We start from the raw sequence: 11,742 nt of genomic DNA, 5'->3' as shown, positions 1-11,742 counted from the left end.
TCAATCCCGCCAAGCATCTTAGCTCCACACAAAATGGATACATACTAGAGGAAAATCAAATGTAGGAAAACCACAATACGAGAACATAAAATCAAGTCAGAGCCACAAATTCACACTTAAACACACGTACTAAAATGGCGACTGTTACAACAGTTGGAGCAACACTTGGTTTACAGAAATCAACAATCTCAACACCATTTCTAGGAAAAAAGCTCAAAATCAAATACCCATATCCTCAAAACTCTAAAAACTCAATCTCAAATTCCAAACCATTATCAACAATCAGTTCAGCAACTCCAGAACTAGTAGTGGTAGACTTAGTTCATAATCTGTTTGTTGGAGTTGGTGTTGGACTTCCATGTACAGTAATGGAATGTGGTGATATTATTTATAGAAGTACACTTCCAAGATCAAATGCTTTAACTATTACTGCTCCTGGTGTTATTTTAGCTTTGGGCACTTTGTCTTATCTTTGGGCTACACCTGGTGTTGCTCCTGGTTTTTGGGATATGTTTGTTCTTGCTTTCGTTGAGAGGATTTTCAGACCCACTTTTAGAAAGGTTTGATTTAGTTCTGAGGCATCATGGAGTTTTGTTGTAAGTGGCAAGTTGTGATTTTGGATTGGGTTATGGTCTCTGCAGGATGATTTTCAGCTGGGAAAGAAGTTGGGTGAAGGAGCTTTTGGTGTGGTTAATAAAGTTTCCTTAACTAAGAAACCTGGTTCCAAGGTATGAATCTTCGACGGAGGTTTCTTTTAATGCAAATTGGGTCTTTTTCATTGCTGGGTATCTGCTATGTATTGGTTTGACATGAATCACAGTGCACTAATTTATGCCTTTAGGAGTTGGAAAATAAACCAAATTTAGTGTATAGTTGTTTCTAGAGCCTATCACTAATGAGTGCATGTATGTAGTAGTAAATGAATGTACCTAAGTAATCTAAGAGTCAGTCATGAGTCTAGATATGTCTAAGTCCCTATAATTTAGTGTATAATTCCAACAAGTAGTACTGTTTTTTGAATATCTGTTTCGTATTGGTTTTTATGACTTGCTCATGTTAATTGAAGGAAGGAGATTTGGTGTTGAAAAGGGCTAGTGAATATGGTGCGGTGGAGATATGGATGAATGAGCGTGTTCGACGGGCCTGTGCAAATAGCTGTGCTGATTTTGTGTATGGCTTTCTTGAGGTATTGTTATTTTTTCGCTACCAATATCCTATGTGAATAGTAGTAGAGTATATATCACAATCTCCGTAGGCAATTTGATTATTATACATTTCTTCTGTTCTTGGTTTCCTTCATCATTCGCACAACTTTTACTTCTATTGATTTCAGAAATCATCAAAGAAAGGAGACGAATATTGGCTCATATGGCGATTTGAAGGTGACACGACACTAGCGGATTTCATGCTGAGTAAAGAATTTCCATATAATGTTAGTATTTATTACTTATTCTTTCCTGTGTCCTATTGTGCTTCCGTAATACTAGAATTTATTTGATCGGTTTAGCAAATTGCTTTATCTTCCCCCTTAATGCAGAAAATACAATGTATTAAACTATCACTACAGCTGTTGATACATACACATCTAAATTGTGGCTTAAAGAATTAGCCATTATGGAAATTGTGTCAAAATAATCAGAGTGTATATGCAGAATTCGTTCATTCCATAATTAGTAAGTGCAAACGATATCAGGTTGAAGCAATGATTCTTAAAGAGGCCCAAGACTTGCCGAAGGGATTGGAGAGAGAAAATAGAATTATTCAAACCATCATGAGACAGCTGCTATTTGCTTTGGATGGACTCCACTCTACAGGGATTGTTCATAGAGACATCAAGCCACAGAATATTATTTTCTCCGAAGGTAAGAGAGGCTGTTCATATCTTTACTGATATAGATTCTCGAGTTCCTCTCATTCCTTAAATCAAGTAATTTTTTTCCCCTCATTCCAAATGTATATAGGGTCTCGTACATTCAAAATCATTGACCTTGGTGCTGCAACAGACCTGCGAGTAGGAATCAATTACATTCCAAAGGAGTTTTTGTTGGACCCAAGGTACTTTTGAGTAGAACTCAGTAATGTTTAGGCCATGTCAACACCAATAATCCTAGGTCTTTATGCTTTCATGTCATTGTATTAGAGTAATGAATAGCTTCAGCTTTGCTAGTCAATTGCGGAACTTCTCATCAGACCACTACCTTCATACTCCGCCCATCTCCATTTTGTCCAGACATCATTTATGTTTCTAAAGAGGTTATGCTGAATGTTCTTGGGACAAGCCTATATTGTTTTTCACCAGAAAGGAATAAATTTTCCAACCAGCTATACACATGCCCAAACTATCTGTCTGGGATCACTGGGGATTTTCCATTATGCTTAATAACACATTTGTTCAGTAATTTCTCGTTATGTAGCTAGTCCATTTACTTTTGGTAGCTGGTCTAAATAAAATACTGTACCAAATAGTTCTTCATGCATGTTTTTTGGAATCTTGAATCCATATGGCATACTTTTATTCTATAGGATAATGTTTCTTTTGGTGTCCACAGCGCTTCATGATCTTTTGTTGCTCTTCTGTTTTTCAGATACTCAGCGCCTGAGCAGTATATCATGAGCACTCAGACTCCATCTGCGCCCTCCGTTCCAGTGGCAGCTGCACTGTCTCCGGTCCTTTGGCAGGTGTCAATATCTACTGAGAAGTGTCCAACTTCATCTAGTTTTTGGCGATTTAACTCAGTTGTATGATCTACGAATTTTCATTGTCTACAGATGAATTTACCTGACAGATTTGATATCTACAGCACAGGGCTCATATTCTTGCAAATGGTAAGCTGATTATTAAAGCAATGCTTTGTCCTGAGTAAGTTACTGATTTCCATTGAATAGTTCTATCATCTATGAGTTTGCAAGTACTATCTTTTGCCAGTTCTCACACATCCAACCAGCCAACGACCATATATAGCTAGTTACTTGTCTTCAGATTACTTAGAGCAAACTTTAAATTCACACTTTTGTTCCAAAAGTGTTGATTTTGTGTTCTCTAGTACAAGCGGCAATTCTGAAGTTGACATACCTACACCTAGAAATATACACAGACACGGGGATACAAGGGGGATACAGTCCTATGTTTCATGAAATTGATGACATGGATAGGATTACATAAAAATTGGTATGGTATGACTTCATCTATTTGTATACATCTGCACATTTAATGGTAATTTTATTTCTGTTCCCGCCCTTGCTAGGCATTCCCACCATTACGCACCGACAGTGGCCTCATACAGTTCAACCGTCAACTGAAGAGGTGTGGGTATGACTTGGTTGCATGGAGAAACAATGTAGAGCCACGTGCCAGTCCCGACCTCCGAAAGGGTTTTGAGTTGTTGGATTCAGATGGTGGGAAAGGGTGGGAGCTTCTTACCTCCATGGTCCGTTACAAAGCACGACAAAGAACCAGTGCTAAACAAGCTTTAGCTCATCCATACTTTGATAGAGAAGGTCTGCTAGCTCTCTCAGTCATGCAGAACTTGAGGTTGCAATTATTTCGTGCTACCCAAAAGGATTACAGTGAAGCCGCCAATTGGGTGACCAGCCGCATGGCCAAGTCCGGAACAAAGCAGGATGGTGGTTTTACAGAAGCCCAGCTACAGGAGCTCAGAGTACGTTTGTGTCTGACTTATAGCCAAACTTATATACATCCATCACAAGTACTTCTATAGTAATAATACTCTCATTCATTGTAAATTCTGTCTCAAGCAGGAAATTCAACCAAGTAAGAAGGTAAGATCACAACGGAATGCTCTTGCATTAGCTCTTCGTCTTCAGAGAAAGTTAGTGAAAACATTAAATGAGAGCATGGATGAGATCACCCGACGTAGCAAAAGCGTATGGTGGAGCAGGTGGATCCCTCGGGAGGAATGAATGAAGTAACTAAATTTTTGTTGCCTAAATCTTGTGTAAAAATATAAGACGAAACAAAGATTACTTGTAAAGAAAAAGCTCTCTCTGTAATCTGTATATATTTTTCGATATTGAATAAAGTCAAAGTCAAAGCAACCGATATGTCGCGATACTTTGTTAACTATAAAAACTCCATTTCACTTTTTTGATTTCTCAAATCTCAACTGAAGCGCGGGAAGAAAAACGATGGACGATTCGGGAGCAATACTGTGTCAAATTTCAACACTAAAGGACATGCTCGATCAAGTTAATCAAGAAATCGAGGAGCATATTCAAATAACAAGAGAGATAGAATCAGAAGTTGCTAATTGTTCCGAAATCGAAAACGGGCTAGCTCTTAGAGAATCTGAATTAATGAAAATGAAATGCGTTGCGGAGTTCGAAATCAACGGGCTAATTCAAGTCTCTGGTAAGAATTACAATTGTTTAATAAGAGTATAGATTTTCATTTTGTTTTTTACTTTAATGTGATTACGTGGGGCAGGTATTGGAAGAAATTCTGTAGAGGTATTGGACAAGGAATTAAATTGTTTGAGAGAGAAAAGAGATGGAGCACTCAACAGAATCACTCACAAAAGGGAAGCATTTATATTGCGGTGTAGCGAATTTCAGAGGAATATTAGCAAGGGAGAGAATGAACAAGTGTGGAAGTTGTTGTTAGAGAAAGAGGTACTTGAAAATGATAATTATAAGTTGAATATGAAGGTTAGTTCTTTAACAAATTCCATGTCAGCGTTTGTTGAAGAAATCCTAGAAGAACTTCACACTTGTAATTCAGGTAACATCAAGTTCTTTTTCTATGATTTTTTTGTCATGAAAAATATCAATGTTGGAATTAACATTTACTAAATTATTTGTTCAATGTATGCCACTCAGAAGTTAAACACTAAACAAAAGTTATACTTGGCTCATTTCTTATTTGCATGAAGGGAACATACACATTATTGATGCAAATGACTCCAAGAGGTTATAGTTAGTTTGAGCTATTAGTCTTTTCATTTTTAATAGGGATCCTAGTTCGTAAATTTTAAAGCTTGATATTTAGGTTCTTCGATATTTCTGGAGTGTCTAGACATGCTTATAGTTTTTTTTTTTTTTTTTTTTTTTTTTTTTTTTTTTTTTTTTAAGTAAGCAAATATTGTATTGATGAGAGTAAAAACAGAAGAGAGGAGAAGGTACACGTGTATCCTATAGTCCACTGTAATAGTAGCACTATTAGGATTTTTAGTCAAATCTAAAGTAAACTTGTTGTGGAACCTCCCATGTGGTAATCCATGGTGGTTTTACATCAAAAACTAGTTGTTCATTTGTCTGTAAGTCTGCTGCATATTTGGCCACTTTGTCTGCGGAGAAGTTGCATTCCCTCCATGTAGGTGTTATTTTGCAGTACTCTAGCTTCTCCTTGCATTCATGATAGTGAATGTGCTGACATGGGAGGATCTCAGGTCTTAGAACTTCACGATAAGATGGGATATGAGAATGCTCCCATATGTGGCTAGTGGAGAGGTAAGAGGGCTTTCATGTACTCAAGAACGTAGATAGATTTTAGCTTCGTTGTGTTTCTTCAAATTAAACAAGGTAAGTCAAATCAATCTACAGGGGACAATGATATGGTACAGTTAGTTGGACAGAGAACAGAATGTGTGACAATTAGTTACATTTCACCCCGTTGTCCCGTACAATATTCTTCAATTATGAATGGATGACTATATTTAAGGTTGTGGATAATCACCCACTTGTATAAGACAAATAATATGCATTTAGAAGCAGTAATGAAAGGCCTTTTAAAGTGGTCCTTAACATTGTATCAGAGTGAGGTTAGTCCAGACTCCTAATTGTTGATTTTGATTAATTGTCAAGGTGACACTCATTTAATGGATAACTGATCATACCTTTCTTCTCTGAATACAATTTCTTAACATGCATTAGCTCTTTACTTTGCTATAAGCACTAGAAACTCTCTTTGCAAATGGTATCATCCATCTGCTTTCATCTCTTAAGAGATGCACAAGTTTTTAGTTCAACCATTCTCAACTCTTTTTATGCCTTTCTCTTGCAGTGATTCAAAATTGTATGTTCACTTTTCACTATCAGTATCCTGCCCCTACCGTTCTGGTATTCTGATAATCTGATTATCAACTTGTGTGATTTGTAACAAGTTGTGCATAAATGCAGCCTTACATGCTGAGATACGGCGTGAAAATTTGGAAAATAAGAAATTATTGGAGGATATTGAAGATTTGAAGACTTCATTAATTGCTACAAGTACATTTGAAAATCATCCCAGGTATGTCGTTTGTGTATTATATTTTTTCAAGTCTGGATGTTCCAACCCTATGCAAGCTCTTGAAGACTATTTTGCAATTAAGATTTGGCTTCTCTCCCGGATACTAACACTATTTCATTGCTCCTTGTAACATCCAAATCTACATAAATTCAATGCTACCTTATATGCATTTTTTACTTTTCCGGTCTTGTTTAGCAGGCTTTCATTGAGAAGGTGATCACATGGAATGGAAGACTTAACTAGCATACTTTGTTTTTGAAGAATATATTTTGTTAGTTATTCTTTTTTGGTAAGAACAAATCATTATCTTACATGCCAGATACTCAATCTTGTTTAACTTTTTAAAAACTCACGTAAATCGCCCGGGGGAGGGGGGAAGAGGAGGATATTAATCATACAGTAATTTGGAACAATAACAATGGGAATTACCATCAAGACCTGAGCTTCAATACAAATTAGCCTCCACACAGGAAAATTTTCGACGTATTACCCTTATAAAAAGGGTGCGCCACTTTTTCAGTTCAGGTCTACTGAAAGCATTGGTTTAAGACCATAATTTAGAAGGGGGGAGACAATGGAAGGCAAAGGGAAAACAACAAAACAAAGACAGTCACTAAGTTTTCTGAGCACAAGCTTCTAGTTCATTTGGTTGTGTACCTCTCTTCTCATGGGAGAGGTTGCAAGTTGGAATCCCACCAAGTGTTGGTTGAGATTTCTTTTTCATGTAATTATGTAATGGGCCTTTAGGCCAGGTGAGCCTTCGGGCTAGAAACAGGTTGCTGCTGCGATAGGTGGACCAAGGAGCAAAACCAAGTCTTCATGGACAAGATGAAGGCGGTTGGGTTTACTCAAAATGGCACATCGATGAGAGCCTTCGGGCTAGGTTCTTTTCGGGGTTGATGAGCCTTCGGGCAATGTAAGCTTTCGGGCTAGGTCTTTCAGTGTAACCATTGTGGGTCTGTCTTAATCCTCTACATATTTTTAAAAAAACTAAGTTTTCTAAAATTTTGGAATGCAAGTATTTCATATAATCGAACAAAGTTGCAGCTGGCCTGAGTTGAAAACACACTTTAACTTCTGATGCATAGAACTGTTGGTTACTGTTCTTCTGCAAGAACGAGCTGCATGCTTTTTAAGAGCACTGAGAGGTCATTCATTCATTTTTGTCCAAGACTGTAATAGTCTTTCATATGTGTGTTCTATATTGTGGCAAACAAAAGGTGGTCTGCCATTTGATGTACTGATCTTTTTTTTTGCATTCGTGCATTAGCTGGAGATGAGACTTCACTACCACCTTACACTTTGCCTATTTTTAACATGTAGTGTCTTCTACTGTGTACTGATTCACATTTGGCAGATACTGATCGACAGTTGCTACATGCAGGCGCGACTGAAAGTGCTGACAGCAGAATCGAAGAAAATAGATGGAGAAGTTAAAATCTGAACTCAGACGTATTAACGGCAGAGGGGCCATTACATAATGCTTGAAGTGGGATTTTTCTTTGTTTTACACTTTTACGGAAGTCATGAATTAGGGACCATTTGTACCAAAGCTTGGACTTGTCCCCAACTGCTGTAGAGAGACCTATTGAGATGAACAAATAGAATTAATTCATTAAAACCGCCAGCAATCAACTCACTGGCCAAACGTAAAACGTCAATAGTCGACCTGTATCTTGACATGATTACTTGAAAGACATTGTTACGTTTAAGGTATGTTTACCTTCCGACACTGGTCCTCGAATAACATTCAAGGGTTAGCTTCAATCTGTAGTTTCTGTACTAATACAGATTTGTCATTCTCAGTCATTAAGTTAGATTTCCATAAAAAAAAAAAACAGGATAAAGGTTGCGTGCTGGAGTTCAAATTTAATTCTATCAATCATACGTATTACCGAGTTTTCAAATTCTACACCTAGTACATGATTGCAATTCTTCTGTATATAAATATCATATCAAGGTACGGAAAATGTCTTCACACTGCTGAAGTGCCAATAATGCCCAACTGGAGTTCAGCTGGAATTCTTCATAAGAATCTGGATCATAAACAGTGATGAGTTAAGGGAGTGGTAACTTCAACTTCCGAGAAATGAATTATATATCCCAAGAAAAATAGTTGGAAAGTTAAAACCTTGCAACATAGAAACTAGGCAGCCAACCATGAACCAACTATCAAATAGGCAAAAACAAACAATGTATTAGTTAACAAGAGTACAAGACACCATCACGTGCAAGCATAACCTCCCCGTACTGTACAGCCCTATCTATGTACAATATACTATAGCTCAGCATGGGAGAGACCCTATAAACCAAGATTGACCATTATTTGATCATAGTGCCCTTAATCACTAGTTTAATCCTCCATTGTCTCCTTTAATTGTAAGGTTCAATCTCCAATCTCTCGGGTGTCTCTTACTCCAAATTTGTATTAAAACAAGGAATCGTGACATTCACTTTCATAAAATTATATGGTTGGTACTTTGTGTTATTATACAATTCGAATCAATGAATTTTTTATTGATCATCCGAAAGAGACAAAAATAGTGGGAGAAATGAAAATGGAGATAATATTCATATTACTCATCTAACAGAGCATAGCCCAGATTACCTGCCAATTTGGAATCTAGTAATCTTTTTTTGGGTAAAGTTTTGGAATCTAGTAATCAATCGACCAAACCCGGTACCCAGGGACATGGTTGTATACTATTAGAGTAATCATATAGCAGATTATAACAGATTGTAGGAAAGAAGAGTATATTACTATTCAAAGTATGCTCAAAATTTCTAAACATTTGCTGCAATCGAATCCATTATATGATTAGGCCACCAGAAGTTGTCATTGTGTAATCTAGTTATATCATAAGTTTGTAAGAAATTGTCCATGGAGATTATATTACTACTAAACATAGTATTATACTAATATCCTTGTCTAGGAATAATATGATTGAGAAGTAGACAACTAAAATGAGCTCCTAAATCTAAGTCTTGACCATCTATATTCATTTTCAATTAGAGGATATATTGGATTGAGTTTTATATATTAGAGTGAAGTGAAATGGAAGTTACTGTCTTTAGTGAAATGGGAGAAACACGAGACCAAGCAAGTGGAGTTCTGAGTTACTTAGATTACTTTAGTTAAATTAGCTTATGAGGGACTGAGGGGGCAAGAAAAGATCACTTGGGGTTTGCTGCTTTTTTTGGAGTTTTGAGCTCATTCAACAACAAAGCTGTAATTCCAGCCACAAAAAAAACAACAAAGCTGTAAACTCAACATTTCACCAGTGGAATCTTTGTAGCAACTTAGCAACAAGGGTTAGAATAATAAACCTGTTTGTAGTTGCACACGTACAGTGATTAAAAAAAGTAAATGATAGTATTGAAGTTGATGTTGTGAGTCGTGACACTGATTATTAGTGTATAAAACTGGCATTACAAATGGTGACCCAAACTAGGAGGAGGTTAAGAACTTTGTTTATTAGCAAATCATTAGAATAGAGGTTGCTCACGTGTGTTGCACCTACTCAATAAGCTATATTATATATGGCATAGGGATGTTAATGGTTTCAATAACCCGATAATCGATCCGAATCAAACCGATAAAAAACGGTTTAGATTTTGGTAATTTGGTTTCTCTTTCACTGACCCAAACCGATAAGATATTGATTTGGTTTCGGGTTTGTTTCTCACCGAACCGATATGAACCCAAACCAATAAAATAAGATGACATTTTAGTAATATTTATGATTAATTTTGTATATGTTTATCAATTATATGTATGAAATTAATTGATTTAATTTAGAATTTAATTGATTTTATAGTTTTTGACTCGGTTTGGTTTGGTTTCGGATGAAATATAATATTATCAGTTCAAATTCAATTTTTAAAACCCAACCCAAATCCATCCATTGACAGCCCTAATAACACACAGTTGTATCATGTATATATGAATCATATTCTTAAGCTACTTATGTTTCTTAGCTAATTACATGCATGTTGAGTACGTATATCTTAGCCTATTGACTACAAATATGTCCTCTATAACTATTGTTCTAAAAATTGGTTTAGGCGGTGCCTAACTGACTCGCCTAAGCCCAAGTCATTTAAAAAATTGGTGGACCGACTAGGTGGGTATAGGCAGACCGATTAGGCGGGCTAGGCAGCCTCTAGGCGGTCCAATTTTTTTTTTTAATGATTAAATGTCGAAAATTAAAGACCTGTGAAGACTTAAGATTTGAATTAATTTAAAAAACTAAAATCTAATGTAAATTATATGTCACTATAACAAAGAATATATTTTTATATGAAGTCGATATTCTTCAACTATTACGTATTTTTGTAATAAGTATCTTTGTTTGTGTTTATTTTTTAAAATTATGGTAAATGATTTTCTTTATTTCTTATAATATAGGTGTGTATTACTATATATATTAGGAAAAAAAACCCACCTAGCGTAGGCGCTTTCCCACCGCCCAACTACCGCCTAGCGTTTTTTTAGAACATTACCTATAACCCATATTAAGTCAGCAAATAACACAATGATTGAGCTGATTCAGTTCTTTCTTTTCAATTTTTTAAATAAACTGGTAGGGGTCGGCCAAACCCGCTCTTGTAACGTACTTATATGTACTAATTTAAATGTACATTCTGTAGAGTTCAAAAAGAAAAAAGTTTCCGTAGAACTGGGTCATCAATATAAGATATTAAGATCTCAGTATCTCACAGCGCACAGTTATCAGCATAATTGCATTTAAGCATTTCATTTGAGTATCTGATTTTCATTTACATAATGAGATATGATTTGAAATATATGAGCACCATCAACGCGCTGCTATAATTTTTTTGTGACACATCAGTTTTTTCACAGCTTTTTTCGTCGATCCAAATTATTAAAAATGTGTCAAGTACCAACACATTTGGACAAAATTTGGAGTTTCTATTTCAGAAGGGAATAATTGTCTCGTTCCAACCGTTTGGGCCAAAAAAAATCCAACCATTTTAATTTGTTATTTTAATTTTTTATTAAAAAAAATTGAAAAAGTTCTTGACCGCAAAACTTGTCTCGTCCCACTGTGGGACGGCGGATGGCGGCTCAATTATATTTTTCTCAACGAATTTGGTTTGGAATTTGATAATTGTTAGAATACAAATCGTATTTTGGCAGCGCGTTGAGGGTCGAAATTGCCAAAATTATTTCCATCTGTCACATTAAAAATGGGATATAAGAACGATGATGCCTGATGAGAAAAATGAATTTAACTAACTTTCTTCTGTTTCGTTAGTTATCAAGGTTTAATTTTCCCAAAGAATCGCATATTAACCAGCAAAGTTGAGAATATGTCTTTAGTTTTAGCATAACTAATATTCTTTTGGGAGAAGATAAAAAACATATTCTTTTGGGAGGGTCGTCGCATTATCTAGTAGGCTTAGTAGCTACCATTGATGATAAAATGGTGTGATGGTGACAGAGTAATTACCAATTAGCGATCATGCATGAA

The 11,742-nt window shown here is 36.0% G+C and overlaps 2 protein-coding genes across 4 annotated transcripts; both read left to right on the top strand.

The window, feature by feature from the left end:
- STN7 (Serine/Threonine kinase domain protein) lies at positions 1-4,056 on the top strand. The gene is made up of 10 exons (XM_086589818.1): positions 1-560; positions 642-728; positions 1,067-1,186; positions 1,334-1,432; positions 1,694-1,862; positions 1,962-2,055; positions 2,586-2,679; positions 2,770-2,826; positions 3,246-3,659; positions 3,760-4,056. Exons 1-10 carry the CDS (start codon positions 135-137, stop codon positions 3,919-3,921), a joined length of 1,722 nt encoding a protein of 573 aa, XP_086445944.1. The 5' UTR covers positions 1-134; the 3' UTR covers positions 3,922-4,056.
- A 90-nt stretch (positions 4,057-4,146) lies between these two features.
- LOC147517694 (CAP-gly domain linker) lies at positions 4,147-8,153 on the top strand. Of its 3 annotated transcripts, none has more exons than XR_015211533.1 (4): positions 4,147-4,369; positions 4,445-4,738; positions 6,020-6,247; positions 7,632-8,153. XR_015211533.1 is itself a non-coding variant. In XM_086589820.1 (4 exons), exons 1-4 carry the CDS (start codon positions 4,147-4,149, stop codon positions 7,639-7,641), a joined length of 639 nt encoding a protein of 212 aa, XP_086445946.1. In that variant the 3' UTR covers positions 7,642-8,153. The 3 variants fall into 3 exon arrangements, 2 of the variants coding, with proteins under 2 accessions (XP_086445946.1, XP_086445945.1); XM_086589820.1 differs by having other exon boundaries at positions 6,136-6,247; XM_086589819.1 differs by lacking the exon at positions 7,632-8,153 and adding an exon at positions 6,446-6,774 and having other exon boundaries at positions 6,136-6,247.
- Positions 8,154-11,742: the final 3,589 nt, after the last annotated feature.

This window comes from Coptis chinensis, chromosome 2 (genome assembly GCF_015680905.1).
Source record: "Coptis chinensis isolate HL-2020 chromosome 2, ASM1568090v1, whole genome shotgun sequence".
Classification (NCBI taxonomy): domain Eukaryota; kingdom Viridiplantae; phylum Streptophyta; class Magnoliopsida; order Ranunculales; family Ranunculaceae; genus Coptis; species Coptis chinensis.
This window is presented reverse-complemented; position numbering and strand designations above follow the sequence as displayed.